This window comes from Carassius gibelio, chromosome B9 (assembly GCF_023724105.1).
Source record: "Carassius gibelio isolate Cgi1373 ecotype wild population from Czech Republic chromosome B9, carGib1.2-hapl.c, whole genome shotgun sequence".
NCBI lineage: Eukaryota > Metazoa > Chordata > Actinopteri > Cypriniformes > Cyprinidae > Carassius > Carassius gibelio.
The window spans coordinates 30401915-30427305 of record NC_068404.1 but is presented as its reverse complement, the minus strand read 5'-3'; the positions used below and the strand labels follow the sequence as shown (position 1 = coordinate 30427305).

Sequence of the window (25391 nt, the reverse complement as noted above, 5' to 3'; positions counted from 1 at the left end):
TTATAATCAACAGAATCAGAGAAAGAATATGTTATTACCTACTGTTTAGTAAAGCACTGCAGTACATTGAGGTGTGAGTACTATCTGCAGGTATGAATAATATCTCACAGTGAAGGAGATCTCAGGTTCTGATATCCTTGAGTGATGGAGAAACACACGCACACACACACTCTCTCTCACACACACACACACACACACACACACAGAGCACTACTCTGTACATATTAATACAGATCATTATAAAGCTCAGCTGTGTAATGAATAGTGTGATTTAACATAAGACAGACTATTTGCAGGGATGTGATGTTCGTGTCAGAGGTTTTTTTCTCTTGGGGTGTGTGGCGGTAGGTTAGGATCCCCACTGAAACGTGTTTCTCGACCCGGTGACTTTTAATGAATGACGGTGAGAATCTGAGATTGGTAATGCTGTCATAAATTCACAACGGTTGTGCTGTAATAATATAATAGACTGTCTCTAGCTGAACACATGCCTGTATTTGGTTAAAAATCCTGACAGTGTGAGCTTTATACACACACAATTATTGAGGTTTTAAATAATTTATGATCATGTTTTTTTTTTTGACATTTTAAATCTCAGTCCAGTGATTCATCACACATTGATTTGTTCTTTCTCTTTACTAATGGATTCACAGCTAAACTGATCTGATCTGAGAGAGTGAAGAGTGTGTCATTGTTCTCTACAGGTTGAGTGATTGTGGCGTCACAGATGAAGGTTGTTCTGCTCTGACTTCAGCTCTGAGATCAAACCCCTCACACCTAAGAGAACTGAGTCTGTTTGGGAATAAAATAAGAGATTCAGGAGTGAAGTGTCTCTGTGCTGGACTGGAGGATCCTCGCTGTAAACTGGAGAAACTGCGGTAAGATTATATATGACGCACTGTAAAATATTTGTGAAGTGTAAAACAAATCACCCAGAAAGCCAGGAAACACAATAGCTGTATCAAGAGACAGAAATACAGAAACTAAAACATTGTGTGTCTTTGTTTCTTGTTCATGTGTGGACTTCTGTGTTCATGTTAAAGCTGTTTCTGCATTAGCAACACCTTTAAAGGGATTATGTTACGCTAAGTGCTAATAGCTCGTCTTGTTAAGTACTATATCTCACAGTGTAGGAGATCTCAGGTTCTGATATCCTTGAGTGATGGAGAAACACACACACACACACACATACACACACACTCTCACACACACACACACACACACACACACACACACACACACACACACACACACACACACACACACACACCACTACTCTGTACATATTAATACAGATCAATATAAATCTCAGCTGTGTAATGAATTATGTGATTTTTCATAAGACAGACTATTTGCAGGGATGTGATGTTCATGTCAGAGTTTATAAAGACTGTAGTGTGACACGCTCCATGTCTGCTGTTACTGTACTGTTTCTGGTTTTGATTCACTGTTAGTGCTGCGCTTGGTTTGAGACACTTTAATTTTAGAGATGTCCGATTCTTGAACGAATCGTTCAATTTAACCGGTTCTTCTTAGTGAACCAGTTGAACCAGTTCACCAAATAGAATTGAATCGTTTGAAACGGTTTGCGTCTCCGATAAGCATTAATCCACAAATGACTTTAGCTGTTAACTTTTTTAACGTGACTGACACTCCCTCTGAGTCAGAATAAACCTATATCCCGGAGTAATTCTTGTACTCAAACAGTACACTGACTGAACTGATGTGAAGAGAGAACTGAAGATGAACACCGAGCCGAGCCAGATAACGAACGAACAGCCACCGAGAATCGTTTCTGTTGGACGCGTCCATAGACAGTAAAAGAAATGGACACAGCGACCCCATTGGAACTCAATTGAGACAAGTGAAGCACTTCCGTTTCTGACGCACAGACTCAAACGAAGCTTGACGACGTCAGCAACCTGTCTGACAGATGTAAATCTTCTAGTAGCTGTGCGTGCAAACTGCCATCGTTAATCTTGCAGAGAGCTTGAGCGGGGAGTTCTTTGTCGTGAGTGAGCAGGAGTAAGTATTCTGATTAATTATTTTGCATAGTATTTTAAAATGTAACGCCAGTACGCCATATTAAGTTAATTATCTGCGAGCTTCTCCTCCTGTCTGTACGGTAATGCGACAGAGAGTCGAGTGGTTATGATGCAATCGTTAGCCTATTTTTACACAAACTGTTTTTACGGGGCCATAATGTAACATAGAAGGTAATGGAGCCATTTATACATTGTTGTGTATCTTTAGAAATAAATAATGGACAAATGGAGTCTTTAAACGCCTCAGATGCAAAGTTATTCGCTGTCAAAGTGACGGCAAAATGAATGGCAGTCAATGGGAATGCTAACGCAAGTGAAGTTCTGCTAAAAGATGGCAGCTCGCGGCCGACTTCAACTTCCGGTCGAGTTCTTTGCCGCCTGTGAGTAACACGTCCGATAAAAGAAGCTGTTTAGCGGCGTTCAAGAGCGTTGCTCAATGTGCTCACTTTAGGATTTAGCGATCGATCGCCTGATCCTTATTACCTGCTGTATTTAGCTGTGACTTTGAGTTGCTTCCTAGTGGAAATAACCGCTGCTATTGGATTATTTTACCGAGGACTTCGTCACAGGACAGCGCTGTTCTCAACCTGCTCCCGGACCGATGATGACGAACCGAACACACACACACACACACACTCACTCACTCGCACTCGCACACACACACACACACACACAAACACACACACCATTGGACTTCCATGGACATTACTCACTCACCCTCATATATTTATTGTATATATTGTGTATATCTAGTACTTTTCTCTCTTCTGTCTTCTTGTATAATACACACTGGGTTGTCTTTCATTCTTTATCATTCTTTATTGCAGTGGTTATTTCTAGTTCCTTCATTCCTTCAAACCCCACTATTAAGAGGTAACAGAAAAGTTTATTTGTGTAGTCAGCTTATTTTAGGCCGAGCGTTACAAGCAGTGTTGTGCAAATTACTTCCAAACTGTAAAACATTATAGATGACTTGTTACTGTCATTTAAAAGTAATTCCTTCCATTACAATATTACTGTCTCAGAATTGTAATGTGTTACATGACTCCAGTATTACTTTTGAGTTACTTTCACCAAAATAACTACAGAAATAGAAGTTAATCTTCTGAAATGTCAAAATGTACTGCAGAGCATTTTAGCTCCAGTAGAGGAGTAACATAATGACTGTGGGCGATCCAGACTACTAACAATAGAGCTTATAATCGACAAAGTGAAGGATCAAGACAACACAAGACAGGATGACAGCCAGAATCACAAACGATCCAAGTCTGTTACTAGTATGGTAGAGGTAAAGAGATTATCTGCCAATATCTGTGAATTGCTTGGGTCTATTCATATTAGACACAACAGGACTATATGTAAACTCTAATGCCGTATACAATTGTAAAATGTCAAGATGCGCATACATCCATCTCGTGAATGTACAGTCTTCTGCTATCTTCACTCATTAGCCTCTTTTCCACTGTCCAGTGTGAGCCGAGGCTAACAGCGAGCCGGACGGAGCTAATAGCCTCGGACCTCGAGCACAGAGGACGAGATCATTCTGTGTCATGACAGTATCCTCACACACTCCTGTAAACCCCGTCCTAAACACACCTTCACTGGACTACGTCACACAATACAGAGTTACACCTGCGAGAGAGAGAAGAATGAAAAAACATCACTAAACAAATATATCAGAAGCTGACGTTTAGTCTTTATTTCCAAACGTGGACACCACACGCAGCTATTGACTGACCACAAACAGGAAATGGAACTAATTTGCTGCATCTTTGATTCGTTCATGTCTTGCTGTTTTTTTTTAATTTTTTAATTTTCTTTAAACAATTCAATTTTGGGCTAAAAGTGTGTTGTAAAGCGTTACTGAACATGTACAGAGTGAAATATTACTGAGAATTGATTAGTAATGCCTTTCACTAGTGTGTTACAGCTAAAAGTAATATGTTACTGTAATCCGTTACTCCCAACACTGGTTACAAGTTATTTCAAAATCATTAATAATTGTAATGTTTCCAATCACATGCCTTTATTTGGTTAAAAATCCTGACAGAGTAATAAAGAATTTTTATTTTATTTTTGAATGAAGTTTTAAATGATTTATGATCATGTTTTTTTGTTCTTTGACATTTTAAATCTCAGTCCAGTGATGCATCACACATTGATTTGTTCTTTCTCTTTACTAATGGATTCATAGCTAAACTGATCTGATCTGAGAGAGTGAAGAGTGTGTCATTGTTCTCTACAGGTTGAGTTATTGTGACGTCACAGATGAAGGTTGTTCTGCTCTGGCCTCAGCTCTGAGATCAAACCCCTCACACCTGAGAGATCTGAGTCTGTCTGGGAATAAAATAAGAGATTCAGGAGTGAAGTGTCTCTGTGCTGGACTGGAGGATCCTCGCTGTAAACTGGAGAAACTGCGGTAAGATTATATATGACGCACTGTAAAATATTTGTGAAGTGAAAAACAAATCAGCCAGAAAACACAATAGATTTATCAAGATACAGAGATACAGAAAGTAAAACATTGTGTGTCTTTGTTTCTTGTTCATGTGTGGACTTCTGTGTTCATGTTAAAGCTGTTTCTGCATTAGCAACACCTTTAAATGGATTCTGTTACACTACGTGCTAATAGCTCGTCTTGTTAGCAAAGGATTGACTGTTAGCGGACAAAATTACTAAAAAAAGCAGTCAGATAAGTGAGAGAGTAAGAACAGTGGGCTTTTGAGGAGACCGACCCGAGTACAAATCTGCATTTCTTCTCATTTACTCCAGTGTATATGAGCTCAGAGAGGTGTTTATATTAAAGAAAACATAAGAAAATATTCAGAACATGGAAATAAAACGTCTAACATGTGTATAATTAAATATATATGTGTTGTCCTGGTGTTGATCAGATGTTCTGGAGAATCAATCACATGCAGCTCATATTGTTCCCATACTCAGAAGCGTGAGTCTCTTCCTGCAGCTTCAAGAACAGATTTACTGATCAGCAGCTTCAGTGTGATTAGGAGCAGGTGTAGGGGGCTTTAGGAAGAGACACAAGGAAGGACACTAGAAGACACCATCTGTTTATAATCAACAGAATCAGAGAAAGAATATGTTATTACCTACTGTTTAGTAAAGCACTGCAGTACATTGAGGTGTGAGTACTATCTGCAAGTATGAATAATATCTCACAGTGTAGGAGATCTCAGGTTCTGATATCCTTGAGTGATGGAGAAACACACACACACACACACACCACTACTCTGTACATATTAATACAGACCAATATAAAGCTCAGCTGTGTAATGAATAGTGTGATTTAACATAAAACAGACTATTTGCAGGGATGTGATGTTCGTGTCAGAGGTTTTTTTTCTCTTGGGGTGTGTGGCGGTAGGTTAGGATTCCCACTGAAATGTGTTTCTCGACCCGGTGACTTTTAATGAATGACGGTGAGAATCTGAGATTGGTAATGCTGTCATTAATTCACAAGGGTTGTGCTGTAATAATATAATAGACTGTCTCTAGCTGATCACATGCCTGTATTTGGTTAAAAATCCTGACAGTGTAATAAAGATTTTTTTTTCTTTTTGATTGAGGCTTTAAATTATTTATGATATTTTTATTTCTTTTTTGACATTTTAAATCTCAGTCCAGTGATTCATCACACAGTGATTTGTTCTTTCTCTTTACTAATGGATTCACAGCTAAACTGATCTGATCTGAGAGAGTGAAGAGTGTGTCATTGTTCTCTACAGGTTGAGTTATTGTGGTGTCACAGATGAAGGTTGTTCAGCTCTGACTTCAGCTCTGAGATCAAACCCCTCACACCTGAGAGAACTGGATCTGTCTGGGAATAAAATAAGAGATTCGGGAGTGAAGCGTCTCTGTGCTGGACTGGAGGATCATCGCTGTAAACTGGAGAAACTGGGGTAAGATCACTCAAACCTGTGACCTGTGGTCAGGACTGGACTGGGGTTAAAATTCAGCTTTGGACAAATCCAGTCCATGTGACCCACGAGTTCCTCCATGAATGTTTTACTGGGTGACAGGGCCTTTAATTGGAGTAAATAATACTAGATATTACTGAATTCATGATAAAAGCAGCAAACTTAATAATGTGTTTGTGTCACATAGAAATGCACTTGACAGTAAAGCATTGATTTTGAGCTAGAATGCAGGAAATCTATTGATAAATAAATTCTGTCATCATTTCCTCACCCTCATGTCGTTCCAAACCTGTGTGACTTAGTTGCTTCTGTAGATCAAGACACTTGTGTTGTTTATCACTTTACTCCTGATGACCAGTACATCCCTGTCTGTGGGTTACAAGTCAGACTCTCTGACCATTAGACCACGACTGCCCCATATAGATGATTGATAGATTAGAAATATTAGACAGAATGGAAGGTTAAATGAGTTTGAATGGTCTAGAAATAGAACATAGAATGGCAGTTAAATGGAGTCTAAAGACCTTCAGTTTGTTTACATTTGAATTTTGACAGTTGGAGTTTGAATATTCTTGGCTCATCTGAACATTTCCTCAATGTAAGTCTGTGGGATTTTGATGATTTTTAATCTTCATTTTTAGATAAACTGTAAATCATAATTAGAGGAGCAAGTGAGTGTTTCTCCAGACAGATCTGTGCTTATATCACTATGAAACAATATCTCACATTCAGCTCTGTGTGTCTGTTCAGTCCTGAAGCACATGACAGTTTCAAACAGCAGCATTGAGCATCAAGATGCAGAAATCTGATTCTATCAGCAGCAGTTTGTGGCAATGCTTGTCATTATATCTCCTCTCCTGCTCTGAGACCAGAGTCAATAACAAACTACACACATTTCAACTACAATTAACACTGTGTCATTGTTCTCTACAGGTTGAGTTATTGTGGCGTCACAGATGAAGGTTGTTCTGCTCTGACTTCAGCTCTGAGATCAAACCCCTCACACCTGAGAGAACTGGATCTGTCTGAGAATAATCTACGAACATCAGGAGTGAAGTTACTCTCTGTTCTGAAAGATGATCCACATTATAAACTGGAGACATTACACTACTGTGAGAATATTATTATTTAAATCTTTTAAAATAGCCAAAGTTTAGAAACAGACAAATTTGGAGAATATAAGATAATAATTTAGCTCCACTTTAGTTTCTGTTCTTTAAACTGTTTAATTCTGTGATGATCTATGAATATATGAATATGTTCATCTCCTCCAGTGTCTCTGTGTGTAAGTGATAAAGAGAGAGTTGTTGATCGTTCACTGTTATTAATCTATGATCAGTTGTTCATCAGATCAGAGTATGTGAGCGGAGTGGAGCGTCAACAATTTCTCCTCCGTGCTCCGATCATTTAATTATCACTCCGCTCCGCTCCACTCCACACTCACTGATATCAGAAACACCGCTCCACCTTCACTCCACGTCTAAAGTATTTCAGCTAAATATGTTTAACATGTGATTTCTTGCTAAATATCCAGTTATATTACGGGCTGTTGGCATGAATTGTTCTCGTGACGGAGCGGTGCTGGAGCGATCTTGGAGCGAGTGAAAACCACGACGCTCCGACTTTTAAAAGATCTGCTCCTCGCTCCAGTCAAAATCACACGCTCCACTCCGCGCTCTGCTCACATCCTCCGATTCATATCTCTGACTGTAATATGAATATACTGTGTGTTTCTGAGCTGGATCTGCTGATGTGATGTGACAGCAGTAATGTCTCATACTCATATCTGACTGTCTGTGTGTTTTATTGTAGGACTCTCAGTATTTAGACGTCAGTTCAGTTTCCTCAGGATCAGCTGATGGTGAATAAGAGCCGCTACAGGAATCAGTGATGTGAAGTTAAATGAATGCATGGAAGTGTAATGTGTGGAGCAGTGTTGATGAACAGAAGAAACAAGCTTCAAGGAAACTGAACAAATTCAGCAAAATAAGTTTTTATCCAAAGGACATTAAGAAAATAGTTGATCTGTTTATACAGCACTGAAAACCAAGAAAATCAATGTTATATTTTCAGTGATGGGCTTATATCCTGAGCTGTACAGATTTAATATAGATCATCATAACTGTGTATCCTGAAAATCAGAAATAAACAACTTATCACTTCTACATTTTCTTATATTTTAATCCAGTCTAACATTTGAGTGTGTAACCTTTGTATATATGTGTTTATTTCTATTAAAATATGTGTCATTTCGAGAAGAGGGACTTCCACTTGATATCATCATGAGAAATGTGTGCCCTGCTGTATCTTGATTAAAATACAATTCAAAACTTTTTTTTTTTCATTGGCACGGTATGAAAACATATAAATACATAGTAAATGTAAAAGTACCTATTCAAATAAAATGAGAAACAAAGCACAATATCAATTAGAAATGAAATACAGAATATAGACTTAAAATTCACCAAATAAATAAAACTGCGAAAAGAAATGTAATTGTTTGATCAAAATGATTGCTACTGACAATAGTAGAACTGGATATTGTTGGTTCAGCTGTGTTTGATCAGGGTTGGAGCCAGTGAAAACTTTTTGATTTGAAGTTCAAGGTAAATTGTACTTTATTTTGTGTGTCAGGAAACATGCAAGCATCTTCTGCTGCATCCAAAAAGTTTTCACGCCCCGGCTCTTAATGCATTGTGTTTCCTTCAGGAGCATCAGTGAGTGTGTGAATCTTCTGTAATAGTTGTGTTTGAGTCTCTCAGTAGTCTTCAGTGTGAAAAGATGAATCTTAAAATCATACAGTCACTGCTGGAAAGAGTTCAGATATGCAAAAGATGCTGGAAAACTGAAGAAACTGCAGGAGCTGGAGGATTTGTATTATTTTTAAACGTAATCATCTATTATATAAAATATCTTACTCAGGTCAGTTCTAAAAAATAACCATGCATTTTGCATGATCTTTTATTTTGTTAAAATGATTCACTATTTCTCAGATTCTGTAACATTTGTGTGCTGCTGTAAATATCAGCATCTGCAGCAGATTACAGCATATATTTACTGTGTTTGATTCTTTAAATCTTCCTCTTAAATGTGTAAAAAGGCTTTCAAAAAAAATCTATTCTAATGCAAAAATGCTGATGAATTTGAAACTGATGCAGATTTGTTTCTAATTGTTTAAGCAGCTTAATTAATTATATATGGTTAGTAAACATTATTTTAAACATGCACTTTTTTTCAAAGATAGTCTTAGCTTTGCAGAAATGTTCGTTAGTAATATTTCACTCTATGTGCTCTCTTGTGTCCTCGGGAGAGAAAACAAAAGCATCCCTCCAACTGAAATTATGCCTTTTAAATTCCAATATAATTAGATTTTTTTTTTTTTTTAAATGGCTTTTGCACATAACATTAATACAGTATTGTTCAAAATAATAGCAGTACAATGTGACTAACCAGAATAATCAAGGTTTTTCGTATATTTTTTTATTGCTACGTGGCAAACAAGTTACCAGTAGGTTCAGTAGATTCTCAGAAAACAAATGAGACCCAGCATTCATGATATGCACGCTCTTAAGGCTGTGCAATTGGGCAATTAGTTGAATTAGTTGAAAGGGGTGTGTTCAAAAAAATAGCAGTGTGGCATTCAATCACTGAGGTCATCAATTTTGTGAAGAAACAGGTGTGAATCAGGTGGCCCCTATTTAAGGATGAAGCCAACACTTGTTGAACATGCATTTGAAAGCTGAGGAAAATGGGTCGTTCAAGACATTGTTCAGAAGAACAGCGTACTTTGATTAAAAAGTTGATTAGAGAGGGGAAAACCTATAAAGAGGTGCAAAAAAATGATAGGCTGTTCAGCTAAAATGATCTCCAATGCCTTAAAATGGAGAGCAAAACCAGAGAGACGTGGAAGAAAACGGAAGACAACCATCAAAATGGATAGAAGAATAACCAGAATGGCAAAGGCTCAGCCAATGATCACCTCCAGGATGATCAAAGACAGTCTGGAGTTACCTGTAAGTACTGTGACAGTTAGAAGACGTCTGTGTGAAGCTAATCTATTTTCAAGAATCCCCCGCAAAGTCCCTCTGTTAAAAAAAAGGCATGTGCAGAAGAGGTTACAATTTACCAAAGAACACATCAACTGGCCTAAAGAGAAATGGAGGAACATTTTGTGGACTGATGAGAGTAAAATTGTTCTTTTTGGGTCCAAGGGCCACAGGCAGTTTGTGAGACGACCCCCAAACTCTGAATTCAAGCCACAGTACACAGTGAAGACAGTGAAGCATGGAGGTGCAAGCATCATGATATGGGCATGTTTCTCCTACTATGGTGTTGGGCCTATTTATCGCATACCAGGGATCATGGATCAGTTTGCATATGTTAAAATACTTGAAGAGGTCATGTTGCCCTATGCTGAAGAGGACATGCCCTTGAAATGGTTGTTTCAACAAGACAATGACCCAAAACACACTAGTAAACGGGCAAAGTCTTGGTTCCAAACCAACAAAATTAATGTTATGGAGTGGCCAGCCCAATCTCCAGACCTTAATCCAATTGAGAACTTGTGGGGTGATATCAAAAATGCTGTTTCTGAAGCAAAACCAAGAAATGTGAATGAATTGTGGAATGTTGTTAAAGAATCATGGAGTGGAATAACAGCTGAGAGGTGCCACAAGTTGGTTGACTCCATGCCACACAGATGTCAAGCAGTTTTAAAAAACTGTGGTCATACAACTAAATATTAGTTTAGTGATTCACAGGATTGCTAAATCCCAGAAAAAAAAAAAATGTTTGTACAAAATAGTTTTGAGTTTGTACAGTCAAAGGTAGACACTGCTATTTTTTTGAACACACCCCTTTCAACTAATTGCCCAATTGCACAGCCTTAAGAGCGTGCATATCATGAATGCTGGGTCTCGTTTGTTTTCTGACAATCTACTGAACCTACTGGTAACTTGTTTGCCACGTAGCAATAAAAAATATACTAAAAACCTTGATTATTCTGGTTAGTCACATTGTACTGCTATTATTTTGAACAATACTGTACAAAACTATTTGCATTTTTTAAAAAGTGTAATTTAACAAAAAATAATATTACATGGGATTTAAAACAGTTTTGTATTAGATTTAGATTTTGTTTGTTTTTTCACTTTAATATTTAACATTTGAAATTTAACACAATGGATTTTTAAGGCAAAGTTTTCTAGACATGTATTTTCAACAGATTTATTTGTTCTGAATTCTTAGACTGCAAATATCCAGTTTTTAAAAATACAGCTTCAAGTTTTCAAAACGAAGAAATTCTGAACATCAAATTCAATTTTCTAAAATTCAAAGCGCAGAAATTCAGATCGTACAGAAAGAAGGTCAGAGGTCATTCACAGGGAGATCATCTCTGAAAAGAACGAAGGGTTTTGTCCAATCACAGAGCTGCAGCAGATTTCTGGCGCGAGCGTCCGGCTCAGGAGCTCATTCTTCTGAAAGAGGTCATTCTTTCCTGTAAAGAGCTCGGACTCTGTCAGAAATAGAACAGGAATCCGTTTGCTGTTGGAGATTTCACATTCAGTGTAGACACTATCACTGATTATAATCCACAGGTTCTTCTGTCTTCAGTCTGGACGAGGTGTGAGCGTCATAACTCCAGGGACGGATGAACACACGGCTCTACTGGACACGTACTCGGAGAACTAGACCAGAGGGACCCCGCCGAATACTGGAATACCGGAACCAGATTTCAGACAGACACCTCAGATTTCTGAACAAGAGGAGCTTGAATGAGATTTACCAAAGAAAAGAAAATATGAGGCGAACGCACACTTGCTGTTCTCTGGTGAATTCTCTCTTCATGAACAACAATGTAGAGCTGTGCACACAATGTAAGTAAGAGATTAATTTGACAGTGTAAACAGCTTCAGTGATTATAATCAGAGTTTTTGAGAGAGCTTGAACTCTTGCTAGACTGAAGTCAATGATAATGTTCTCGACTTTGAGGATTGATTCTTTGCTCTCTTTCTGTTCAGAGAAACGCTTACAATTGGTAACTTTCAATATTTTGACTAATTCATGTTAAATACAAAGTCAATCGTGTTAAATATATTTTATGACATGGTTCATTTGTGGTTACCAGAGTTTAAGTATGTGTGTGTTTTTTTTTTTATTATTTTTAACTTTTAAAACCATCGTTAATTTTTAAGAGTATGTTAAGCTTTGAGCAAACAGCACAAAAACATAACTCTTTAATGTTTTTAATGTTTTATTATTTTGTTGTGTGTGAATAAATGTGAATATTTGTAATAAATTACAACAATGAGCGAGCAAGTGTCAGCTTTGCAGAAGAAGTAGCTCATGAGTATGAACTATTTTAGTCGTGTCATTTCTGCTCCTTTTCCCGAGTGAACTGCTGTCTTTATTTGTACAGGTACAGATACTTCTAGAGCAGATATGAGGGAGACTTCAGTCACGTTTGGAGCACGCTCTTTCACAGATGTCTGTGGATGTGGACTTCTTACAATTGATCTGTGTTCAGGAGCTGGTTTTCCTGAGTGCTGTATCCTCCAGGTCATCATTCCTGTGGACAGATGGGAAGACTTCACTGGTCTGCATCATGCTGTTACTTTAGAGAGACACAGAAACGAGACGCATGTTGTGACGGCACAATTGGAGAACTCTCTCTTCTGGAGAGGAGCATTTTGATAAATAAATACACCATATTACATTCATTGTAATGTTTAATCAATATTGTTGTTGTACTTTAGCATAGTTGGTGAAATAATGGCAGTGAGCATTACTCAGGATGGACCTTTTTCATGGAGTGGATTTACAATTTCATTTCTTCCGGGAGATTAATAAAGATGAGCTGACATAACAGATGCAGACCTGCTAGATCTGATTGACAAGGTTTTCTAATTCAACTCAATTCAGATTTGTATATACATCTGTGTAGTGTATGTGTGTGTTACTCCTGGTTTTTATTTCTTTAGATTGAGACTGCAGACACTACAGCCTTGCTTGAGCTTTCTGAAAGAATCGTAGCATGTGGTACACAGGATCCTAACATGTGATGAAAGGAAGACATTGTCAGGTGTAGTATCTGTGATTCTGTCCATCTGACTCTCCTCCTTTCTCTTCAATCCACACATCAGGGTTAGATGTTTTTGGGACATTATACTCATTCCTAGACTCTCATCTGCAGCTTTTTACAGGTTTTCCATTGTCATGAGAAACAATGAAATATCTGATGTCCCTGTCACTGTTTTAAGTTCAGGAACAGCGAGGCTATGACATAATAGTATTACAAGATTGTTGTTGACCCAAAGCTTTTCACAAGTTTGTTTCCACAATCACAGAATGTTTCTTTTCTTCAGGAGCGAGGACTTTGACAGAACGGGGCAGAATGTCCGGATTAAAGATGCTGCTGTGCCAAACATTTTAAACTTTCCAGCTCTTCTTCAAAGGGTCTGTGTATCACTGACCAACAATAATTCAAGATGTATAAGATTGATATATCAGTATGTGATTAAATTGCACTTTAGTTTTAGTTTCTGCAAGTTATATAATGTGTTGTTTATTACATCATATTTAAGACACTCCAAACGTCTTGACCGAATCTGTTCAGAATTGATCACCACTGGTACAGTCTGAATTGTGTGATAATGTCATTCAACTTAACTTATGTAGAAAGATCATTCAGGGGTGCCTAGTTCTAATTTGTCTTTTTTTAAAAAGCATTAAACATTTTAAAGCATGGATTTAATATCTGTGTACTATACTCGTATATCTTGTGTTTCTTTTTTAAGGTGGCTGGAATAACAACCCTAATGTCGTCCAGTTAAAGTAGATCTTTAGGAAGCTGATGTTAAACAGAGGCAATGTGACGGCGCAGGATGAGTCCCTACCATCTGTCCTCAACACCTCTTCAAACCTGTCAGATATGAGGAGAAGATCTTCCATCCACGTTTGCTGACATTCCTGCCCTAGTACATGACCACAGCTACCTTCCCGTCCGATTCGATGGTCTTGTGGACAACAGTCTATTGTATATTTCAAGATGTACAATTATACAAGTCTTGCATAATTATGGGCTGAAATTCAACATGGTTGTATATTTAAGACATGAATATTTCAATTAAAAACATTTCAAACTGATTTTCATAATCAAAAATTCAAGAATTCATATTCACCTTTCAGATTTCACTTCCAAAATATTCGATCTATTTAAAAAATACAACCTATAATATTCAACAGGCAAGTTTCAGTCCATTTTATTTCGCTTTACAAATTCGCTTCCACAAATTCACTGGTTCAAATTCGACAGTAAATTCACCGTTTCACATCCGGGAACAACAGGAAAATCAGTAGATTACCGATCACAATCTCATCTGCTGTAAATCGTCTTCACCGGCAGGGGGTGCAAGCGCTACTTTGTCTTAACAAGCATCAACGAAACCGTCACGAGAGGCCTTCATAAAACATCATTTGACGAAATGGACCGAGCGGTGAGTTGATTAGGCCTACATTAAGTGTTTAAAGTAATAATTTTTTAAAAGTGTGTTTTAGTGAAGTGTTTGTTCATTGTAAGGATGTAATTTTTTATTTCATTTATCTGGCCAGCAATACTGAGGTATTTAACATGCTATTATAATTTCCCTTAAGCATTTGCTTTTGGATTATGTTTTGGAAAGACTCCGTTCACGCTTGGAAAATGCTGTTGGACGCCTACCCCTTGACATGGACTACCTGGAGTTCATCTGCTCTCAAGAATTAGTCTTTTTAAGTGCTGTGACCAATTTAGTTACCATCCCAGCTGATATTTTCGAGGGCATCACAGAACTGTCAGACTAGTTCGACTAAACCTGTCAGACGGGGAGACGCGCACTTCGACTATTCTGCAGGAGTCAGGGTCGATGGGACGACCACGTCTTCTAATCTCACCAGACTACATCACCAATCTCCTGGACATGAACTTTTCTGTTCCAAACATTGCTTGCATGCTTGGAGTAAGTAGACGCGCAGTTTTCAGACGAATGGCTGAATGTAACCTCTCCATTCGGGCGCGATATAGCACTCTCACGGACGAAGAGTTAGATGATTGTGTGAAAGATGTAAAGCAACACATGCCTCAGTGTGGATACAGAATGATGAGAGCAGCTGTAAAGGACACCAAGTGCAGTTCGACCGGGTCAGGGCAGATACAGTGGGAGTCATGTCCCGAAGGGCACAGTTGGGCTGCGTGGTACGAAGGACCTATTCAGTGTCAGGTCCTAGGTCAATAATGCACATTGACACCAACTATAAACGGATTCGGTAAGTTTGTCAGGCTTGTTTACTCCATTATTGCATGTTGCAGTCCTTTCCAGAGCTCGGAGTGCATTTTTAAAACATTTGCATGATATTTTTGTTACAGCTACAATATAGTCATCTTTGGGGTGTGGATGGCTTTTCACGCAAGGTAGTGCCCACTATTAACTATTTTTTGACTTCTCTATATTCTATTCACTAATCATCCGGCAAATAATTTCCTCTGTTTAATAGATAATGTACCTTGGAGCTTCATCTAATAACCTTGCTAAAACCACCTTGGATTTTTTTCAAGAAGCAGCGGAGACATTTGGCTTCCCTCTCAGGTAGTACCTGATCTAGAGTAAGATCTCCTCATAATATTCAGTTCAGTTCAAGTTCAAGAAATGAAATGATCGACACTCTTAAGACCAAACAGTGGCGCTGACATATGTTATGATATTCCAGTAAAAGTTGCTTTCAGTTTTAACAGCTCAAAATGTATTTTAGTCTAGCACTAGCTTAAGCTGTAAAACTGGAGCTTATGTCTGTGAATTTTGCATTGAGTAATTTAACATTTCTGAGAAATGCGTTTCAAACTCAGTGCTTAAACATCCATGTTCTTAGGGTACGAGGAGATCAGGGTGTCGAAAATGTGGACGTGGCTCGCCTGATGTTCACAGTTCGTGAGACAGAAAGAGGAAGCTTTATTTCAGGAAAGAGCGTCCACAATCAGCGGTGAGTTAAAATAGTTTTTTGTTGAAAATCAATTTTATTATTATTACCCACTTTTATGATTTATCAACCAGTACATAACATCTGCCTAAAAATGTTAGATTTAACTGACATATTACTTTTCTTTTCAGTATAGAGAGGTTGTGGAGAGACGTCTGGTCATCAGTGACAAATGTCTACTACGATGTTCTGCATGCTTTGGAAGAAGGTGGCCACCTTAATATTTCTGACCTTACTCATCTGTTCTGTTGCCACTGTGTATTTCTCCCACGGCTTCAAGATGATCTCAACCTATTCCGAAACACCTGGGACAATCACCCAATACGCACAGAGGGTAATATGTCTCCTAACCAGCTGTGGGTGATGGGAAGTGTCCGCAATGCTGTACCTGAGCCTGACATAGAGCTATGTTTGTGGATTTTGACAGTAAAAACTTTTGAGTAATCACACTGTATTCAATACAAGATATTACATTTTTATTCTGTATTGATGCAACTTTATTCTGTGTTCAGAACTGTAATTGGTATCTCATTTGTGACATAAAATGCTGTGTTATTGTTTGAAGGGATTCAGCACACCACAGATAGACTGGGAGAGTAGTGGACTGATGTTGATGCACATTCCAGCGTTGTTGTGCCTCAAACCCAATGTCCCCTGACTGATGAGCGAATAGAAGCACTCAGAGAAAATGTTGACCCCAAAGGACCTTCACAGACTTTTGGCTGGGACATCTATCTAGCTGCACTTCATTTTTGCCAATCGATTATGGAATAAATGTGATTGTCATCTTTAGCCTTAAAGAGGCAGACTTCTAGCAGAAGCAATTAAGAAAGAATTAATATTTGTACTCAATACGTTAAAGTATCTGAATAAAAAAAACCTGTATGTAAGAATGTTGTTTTTGTTTAATTTGTACTTGTTTAATTTGACCATTCCATCAGTTAGTCATAAGCACAGTGGATTATGGATTTTTTTTATTCAAGAATAGACTTATTTTGAATATTTGTACTTCCATTGAACATGTTTAAATATACATTTTGCATAAATTCTAATACTTTAAAAGAATAAAGTACTTAATGGTATTTAGCAAATTCCGACAAGCTATGGAACAACAATGTCTATAGCACTGCATGAGCCCATGCATGAAAAAAACCATTGTGGAACGATACAAGTTGACCGTATAAGTGACTGCGTGTACAGAACATTAACCAATTACTTAACGTACTATATCTTATAGCATAGTATCAAAAAATAGCAACATGATCAACAAGCATCATGTACAAAGCAATCCCAAAAATGAAAAAGAAAAAAAACAGTAGGGTTTTTGTGATATTTGTGATTAGATTCATATAATGGAATTTCAGAGGGTTTAAAGATGGGGTAGCATTTTATAATAACTTTAATAAATCCTTAATAAGCATTATATAATGATCAAATCGTGAGAACATACATAGCTATAAATATGAGTAGAGCTGAAACAACGAATCGATTTAATCGATTAAAATCGATTATTAAAATAGTTGTCAACTAATTTAATAATCGATTCGTCGCTAAATAAATTTTATTTGCCATAAGCGGCTCATTTCGTGCATATTTCAAATCTGCGGTGACCAAAGTGTGGCAGTAATGAGCCACCGGAGGTTTTACTCAGCCAGTACAGCAGGTGAAGTAGCGAATAGCCAATAGCTGGCCTCGTTTTATGTCACGTGCTTCCCGAACAGCGTCTCTGCAGCATTCAGCGGGAAGTGGGAGTACTTTACTTTGAGCCTTCAAAATGAAGAGTAACCTGTAAACTCTGCACTACTGAACTGTTTAAGGGGCCGTTCACATATCGTGTCTTTTGCGTGCTCAAGTTCGTTATTTCCTATGTAGGCGCGCAGTATGCACGCTGATAATGGAAGCGACGCGGTCGAGATACGCACGCGGTGCGATGAGCCCGTTTTTCCAGGCGCGTCCACACCGCATCCATTTATCCTTTGCTGAAATTTCCGGGTCTTCATGGAGAGGGCACGTCATGGAGAGAGCACGTCATGGTTGCTTAGCAAAGGCAGACGCCCCAGGGGCGCTTCTGCCCGAGCGCTTTGGAAAGAAGGAGAAAGCGACACGACTAGCGTTTTCCACGCGTTTTTAGGTGCGATATGTGAACGGCCCCTAAGAATTTTATTTGTGCAGATTCTCCAGTACAAGGTTGTTTGCAAATGTTTAGTCGTAAAAGCTGATAACATTGCTTTTTAACAGTTAACATTTAAAGCTTTACAAACATGTTATGTGATCAGTTTGTCGTTTACCAGTTCATAATTCAGACTTGCAGCCTAATTATGACTGAATGAGAGAGGTAAATGTTTGAGTAGATTTAAAATGCACTTCTTTTCTAAGTATTCACTGCTCTTTTTCACACAGCAGGTTTTTTGTGTGTGTCCCAATTTTTTTTTTCGGGACAACCTTCTGATGGATTTTACTTTAAATTGTGAGTTCCATTCAGGTTTCATGCCATTGGCACTTTTTTTCGAAGGATTGTTTACAATTTCACAGCATAAGCTATAAAGCTTTTTCCCAGTAAATAATAAAATACAATGCACTGCAATTTTATTCTGTTTTATCCTTATACTTCGTGAACATATGTTCTCAAAGATTCCTTAAGCTTTGTTTGGGATGTTAAACTACTTTAGGAGCTCTAAGGACTGCCATGGTGAAAACAATATTTGAAATCTCCTTGTGAATTTTGCTAGAGTATGGATCAGTGTTTTGATTGCAGAAGAGTTCGACAAAGGATTACTAACGTAATAAAACAACTCCAGGTATATTTTTGATGAGGATATGACAATGCAAAATGGTTAAAATCTCTTAAAAATCTATGCTGAATGATAAAGACCCTTTATTAATAATTTACTTGGGGAAAAAATGGAAAAAACTAAAATATAAGTACATAAACCGATTAATCGATTAATCGTAAAAATAATCGACAGATTAATCGATTATCAAAATAATCGTTAGTTGCAGCCCTAAATATGAGATGTGCTTGTTAAAAGGATCGTTCACCCTGAATTCAGACTGGTCTTATAAGCCCTTGAACTAAACTGCTTTATTCCTTGGATTGGTTTTACGATCGCTAGAAACTTTTTGAAGCATCTAATTGATAGTTGTATAGATGTCAACAGAGGCACAGAAATCTTTCAGATTTCATCAAAAAGATCTTCATTTGTGTTTCGAATATGAACTGCAGTTTTATGGGTGTGGAACGAGGGTGAGTAATGACACAATTTTACACAAAAATTCTTGAAAATCTACAAATGTCATCAAACTCCAGTTCATATATTCAGTAATGCACTTTTTTACATTTACAAATGTACAAATGCAAAAAGGAAATGTAGCTATGAGTGATCTGGATGTTTAAGAGAAAAATGTAAGAATATAAGAATGAACAAGTCACACTTTATATTAGGTGTCTTAAACTACTTGCGTCAAAAAATATTATGTACAATGTACTTATTATGTTCATCTTCTATTGCAAACACACGAGCTGCTATTGAGGTGGGATACGGGTTAGGGACAGGTTTGCTGGTATGGGTAGCTTTAAGGGTTGGTAAAGGAGTCTAATCTTAACTAACCACCCTTTACACAAGTATTGTTACATTAGCGTTAAGTCCAACACACACAAAGGTAGTAAATGATTAATAATAAACATTTACAAATTATGAATATTTTCAACTTCATATCGGGCACAGCAAAAACAATAATTTAATGATTGGTAAAAAAAAAAAAACAATACACACCACAACAAAAGATGAGCAAACATATTAAATTAATGACCTTATAGGTTGTGATTATGAATTAATATGTTATTTAAATTGCATAATCATATAAATTCCAAGTTTAATGACATTTGTAAGCACTTCGATTTACAGTAAATAATCTGTTAATCTTTATGTAACTAGTTCATAAGCAATCATTAACAAGCACATTATCTCACATAGCTATGTGGATATCCTGTACAGTATATTAAAGGGGTCCTATTATGCTTTTCCACTTTTTCAACTTTAGTTAGTGTGTAATGTTGCTGTTTGAGGATAAAAAAAAGCCTTGCCTCCACTCACCTGCTAGCCATTATTAGCATTGAGAAAAAATGAGACATGGAAGACTAGCTTCTTACATTAGGCTTTTTACACTTGTACTTCAACTGCTGTTTAAAACAAAACTGTGTAAGAATGTTGACAATGCACATACCTGTCTCAATGAACTGCTTTAAATACCCTGTGATCCGTTCCTTTATATCAGCTGAGTATTCTTCATCATCTTCGTCATCACTCTCTCTAGGACAGGAGATGTGTGAAAGCAGCATCTAAACAAGAAACAGAACGAGAGTCTATAATCAGTCATGTATTCATGTTTGCCAAAAAATGGCTATTGATATCATGTTTAAGGGAAAAACTATTTGTAGTCCTCTTCTGGAGAAGAAAGCCTTACCTCAGGAGTGCATGAGTCCTCCGATTCCTTGGGAAAGAATACCACATCCTTCCTCTCAGTTAGACGAGGCCAAACACAAGTGTCTTTCAGTCCTCGTTTCAGTTGCTTGATTTGGCGTACTCTTCTCCCGAGAACCTACAAAATACAAAGAAATGGTAAAAAATTAATTAGATGATTAAAATTTCAACACAGACAGAACATACTAACAAGGTTTTTGATATAAATTAAAAGATCATATATATATATATATATATATATATACACACACACACACACACACACAATCTAAACAGTAAATTAGTAAAAAACTATTATACACCTGTGTAACAGTGCCATTAGAAGCATAATACAAAATGCATTACCATGTATTCAATTAAAATTAGGTGCAAAATATGATTGAAATGTATAGAAATGAGGGTAGTGGATACGATCCACAAATGTTAGTTACTGCATGTGACAGCAGACGTTCGTAAAGCCACCTTCTGTTTTCTTCTGTTGGACCAGGAAGATCCCAAGACAAACAAAGTTCCAGGACTTTACTAGACTGGTCCTCATTCAATGGAGACTGTCCACTGAGCTAAAAATAAAAATATTTGTAACACACATACATACCAGCAACAACATTACATTCCAAATAGGTCAAACCATTTTCCAAACCATTTTCAAATAAATAAACACACACACACACACACACACACATCAAGTTGATGGTCTCCCGTATGTCAACATCTGGGCAGTCCTCCAGTTGCAAAGTGGCAGTATCTTGAGAACCTTGAAGTAGAACATGAACAAAAGCTCTGCTGAGCCCTGCGAGACATGGGCCGCCGTGCAGAAAAGAATGACCTAGCATTCTCCCCGCTACTAGGAAGAGGTCACTTTCAATGAGGAATTGTGAGGATGAGGGCACCAAGTGGTCTGGCTGTCCCTCAAAGAGGCAAGTAACTCCTGTGTTTCCTGTTCATTCAATTGCAAATCAGCTTTAGTAAATCCCATCAAAATAATTAATTCAAAAAATGTAAATTTTTCAGTGCAACTAATTAACTGCATACCCAAGTTCAAACTGAAACCATACTTCATTTTTTCAAGAATTGTAGAAAAAAGTGTCTGGTGACTCCATCACCAACTGCAGCATCCCCTAAAATCAATGAAAATACAGTTATTAAAGCTGACATCATGGATACACTATAAGCTGCATATTTTATAGCATACACAGTTTCATTTTCTCTAGGCTGTACCTTCAAGTTGACATTTGACAGGACAGGCCCTCTCTACATTTCTTTGCTTGTAGAAGTTGATCAGTTTAAAAAATTTAGGAAAGTGGGAAAAAACAACAATTAAAATTCTGCTTCTAATATGAGGTAAAGAGTACTGTACTTTTATAAATATTTTTCTATTTATGCCAAAAGTAATACTCTTTGGCATGCACACCTTTCCCCACATTCACTGGCATGAACTTCCAAGATGTCAAGGGGCATTTCTTCTTGACAAATAGGACAGCAAGCCTATAATATAGAATAACCAACCATTTCTTAAAAACTTTTTTGCCTCAACTACAGGATTTGACCAACTACATTTAGCAAGAAATGCAAGAATACCGAGAGAATTTACCTGTTCATTGCTCTTTTTTTCACTTTCCACATCTTGTGGATCATGCAGAGTTTCATCCTGACTTTCATCTCCATCTTCGACCACAACAACATCAGAACAAGTCTTAATGTGATTTGTGAGGATCTGAAGTGGGTACAGTATTTTTTGCACATTGCTTTAGGCATATCTCGGACTGCTTCTGATGATGGTGGCAAGGGAGTGACATCGAGCTCATCTTGTACTGGAGCTATATAGATGACACAATTCTCCCCTATTTTGGGGGTTTTGATAAGCCTGCCTGTGTACCCACAGTCTGCAGGTGCCACAAGTGAAAGCTTCCGGCTTCCCCAACCCCCTAAAAGTATAAACACCAACAACAGTTATGTATATATATATATATGGCATGCACCAATATGAAAATTCTGGTCGATACCGATAATTCTTTGTATCTGAAAGCCAATAACCAATGCATTGGCCATAAAATCTAAATCTTTATATAATTTTTGAGAGCCAAACAAATGTCTCACCATTAATTAAATGTAGCCTATTTGCCAGACTTGCGCTGCACATGTTGCATTAATGGTATTTTACTTTTTTGAAGTGATTTCAAATAATAGATCAAGACATTCAAAACCATCATTGTGAACAGTGCACATCTGAAGTGTCTCTGCTGAGGGAAATAATCAATCACTTATCGGCTTTAATACAACATGTTTAATACAAATGTTCTATATAATAATAATATAAGGATATATATAGCCTACGACAACGCTTACTAGACCACCACACAATGTAAGGTTAGTGCCACAGCTGCCCAAAACTAACTAAAAATAATTCATGTTTTTGTAATGTTAATACATCAGCTTGTGTAAACTGAGCTATTTAGTCACAGTTGGCCAAGTCAAAGTATAGACTGCATTCTATTGAACAAATTAGGGATTTAATGGATTGAAAGTGTGGCGAGTGTGGCGGGGCCGAGAGGCGTGGGAACGAGGAGTGAGGCCAGGTGTAGTGATTGGAGATGAGCTACACCTGTGCTCCACCACCGGTCTCGAGTCCCACGGAGGAGATGGAAGGATATAAAACTGGAGCGACGACCGTGAAGGACGAGAGAGGAACAGGCCTGGGACATTATTTTATGTTTTGCTTTTTATTTGTGCGCATCAGCCGTCCGTGAGGGGCTGGTGCGCTGTTTTGTTTGTTTTGGTATTATTAAAATGTAATTTGATTGTGCGCCGGTTCCCGCCTCCTTCTTCCCGATGAATATGGGGATTTCATATTATTACAGAAAGATACAGTAGATTGGACAAAAGTTTAATCAAAAGCAAGTCTTTAGGAACAACTAGAAATCATTTGGAAGTCATCAGAGACTGTGGAAAAGTACTGCACATAAAACAATGAAAGCCAGCTTGGCATTTGGACTGCATACCAAATATTACATTTTCAGTTTGTTATTTGCCTAATAAATGACAGTATTATTGTCAAATAGTTTTAAACAAGTTTTGACAGATTCTAAAATATTTGTTTTCTCTGTGGCAGGTGGTCTAATAAATTTGTTAAGCACTATGTAGGGGTGTAACGGTACATTTAATTGGCCTGAACCATCACGGTATGGACGACACGGTTCAGTGCATAGTCAGATAATGAATAAAGTCTGTCATAGGCGATCCACACTCTAATTCAGAAGGCACAGCACATGATAATGCAACGCTGTTTACAACAGAACAAATAGCAGAAGAAAAATAACAGACAATCTTTGTTTACATGTAATCTTGCAGCCAGTGCTTCAACCATGGAAAAATATCAATAAAGGCATGATACTTGCAAAAAATTTAAGAAAATTTGAATTAAAACTAAACGTGTTGAGCTATATAACAATGATTAGTATTCTGACTATAAATGTATCAAAACCTGCCTTAAGTGCAATTTACATGTTTCTCTTTATAGTATTTATTTGAGTGTTGATTATTAAATCTAAAAATAAAAAAAGGCAACTGAGTTTAATAGTCTGGGTTCTGTTAAAGGGATAGTTCACCCAAAAATGAAAGTTCATACAGGTTTGGAACAACTTGAGGGCGAGTAAATGAAGAAGGAATTTTCATTTTTGGGTGAACGATCCCTTTAATATTATAGTAATGTGCAGGAGAGTGCTCTCTTTGTATACTTTACTGCACAGCTGACTGTAACTTCATGACTTCGATAACCAGGTTAATACTGAACAGTCATGTTAGTGTACCATTACACCCCTTATATATATATATATGGATAAATAGATAGATCTTACATTTCCTATTAACACACTAAAGCAGACTTCTCTTATAAAACATCAAATGTGCATAACGCTTCAGCACAGTACTGTTCTCTTTGTGTGTATGCATGTATGTATGTGTGCGTAATTAATAACTAATTATTTAGACAGCTAGGCCAACCAATTACTGAAGGCAGTAAATATTACCTGCTGCCTTATAAAGAAGCCAACCACCAGTTACCTCACCAAGTTTTTGATACAATTCCATGAGTTTATCACATAACTGTTAAAAAAAAGAAAAACAGAAAAGAAACATAACTATTAAAGATAACAGGATTAATTAATCTAGATTCTATCGCTAATCTATATGACAATTCACAAAAATAAATAAGTGAACAGGTTCTTTTTGAGGGGAAGTGTAATGGCACATTACCTCCTGATGAGTCATACTCTCATCTAGAGTGCAGTTCTGCGTCCCAGTCCAGATTTAAACTCGCAATTTTTAGATTTAAAAAATTATCTTTTCAAATATTTTCTGACGTGGCGGAAACAAACTTTCATAATATTTACTGTATTTAGGTTTACCTTACAGTGGGATGGGTGCACTTGTTTTTCGGTGCACAAAAGTGTAATCTGTGGCCTGATGTTGGATACGGCTACTCGCAGATCATCCTCAACATCAAGACGTGATCTGTATTTTTTTTTCATGTACGTAACAGCTGAAAAAGTCTGCTCACACAAATATGAATCTGTATAATTCCTTCTCTTTTCTGTGAAAAACATCTATAGGTTTTTCAACACAAGCAGGGTTTCTTGTCTCCAAATGTCTCTGCGTTTTTCCAGGCTTCATACTTTCATGGGCAAGCACTTCTGAACAGATTACACACTGAGAATGGTCCAAATCGTTGACAGAAGAGCAAGTGAATCCATACTTTATGAATTCCTCTTGATATTTCCGACTTTTCCTACATTGGTCAGAACGGGTCTAGCTCTTGTGTTTTGTAGAGGTACACGGTTCAGATGATTCAGGCTGTCCACAATTTTCTCAACATTTCTAACCTTGCAAATTACAAATTTATCCATTCTTGCCGTTGCAGTTTC

At 37.4% G+C, this 25391-nt stretch overlaps 2 protein-coding genes across 6 annotated transcripts in view; one reads left to right on the top strand and one right to left on the bottom strand.

Moving 5' to 3' along the window:
• Window positions 1–25391, top strand: part of LOC127964893 (NACHT, LRR and PYD domains-containing protein 12-like) — a 97135-nt gene that overhangs the window by 28319 nt on the left and 43425 nt on the right. The gene's annotated exons all lie outside the window — the stretch shown is intronic.
• Window positions 12259–25391, bottom strand: part of LOC127964942 (uncharacterized) — a 171511-nt gene continuing 158378 nt past the window's right edge. Inside the window, exons 4-7 of one of the 5 annotated variants that reach the window (XM_052565507.1) lie at window positions 20904–21032; window positions 20456–20590; window positions 20216–20330; window positions 12259–12548 (exon numbers count right to left, since the gene is read on the bottom strand). In XM_052565507.1, the coding sequence (XP_052421467.1) occupies window positions 12337–12548; window positions 20216–20330; window positions 20456–20590; window positions 20904–21032 (591 nt within the window). In that variant the 3' untranslated portion in view covers window positions 12259–12336. Of the gene's footprint in view, window positions 12549–16561; window positions 16707–20215; window positions 20331–20455; window positions 20591–20903; window positions 21033–25391 lie in introns of those variants that run through there. The other 4 variants (XM_052565505.1, XM_052565506.1, XM_052565504.1 and 1 more) reach the window with 4 other exon arrangements.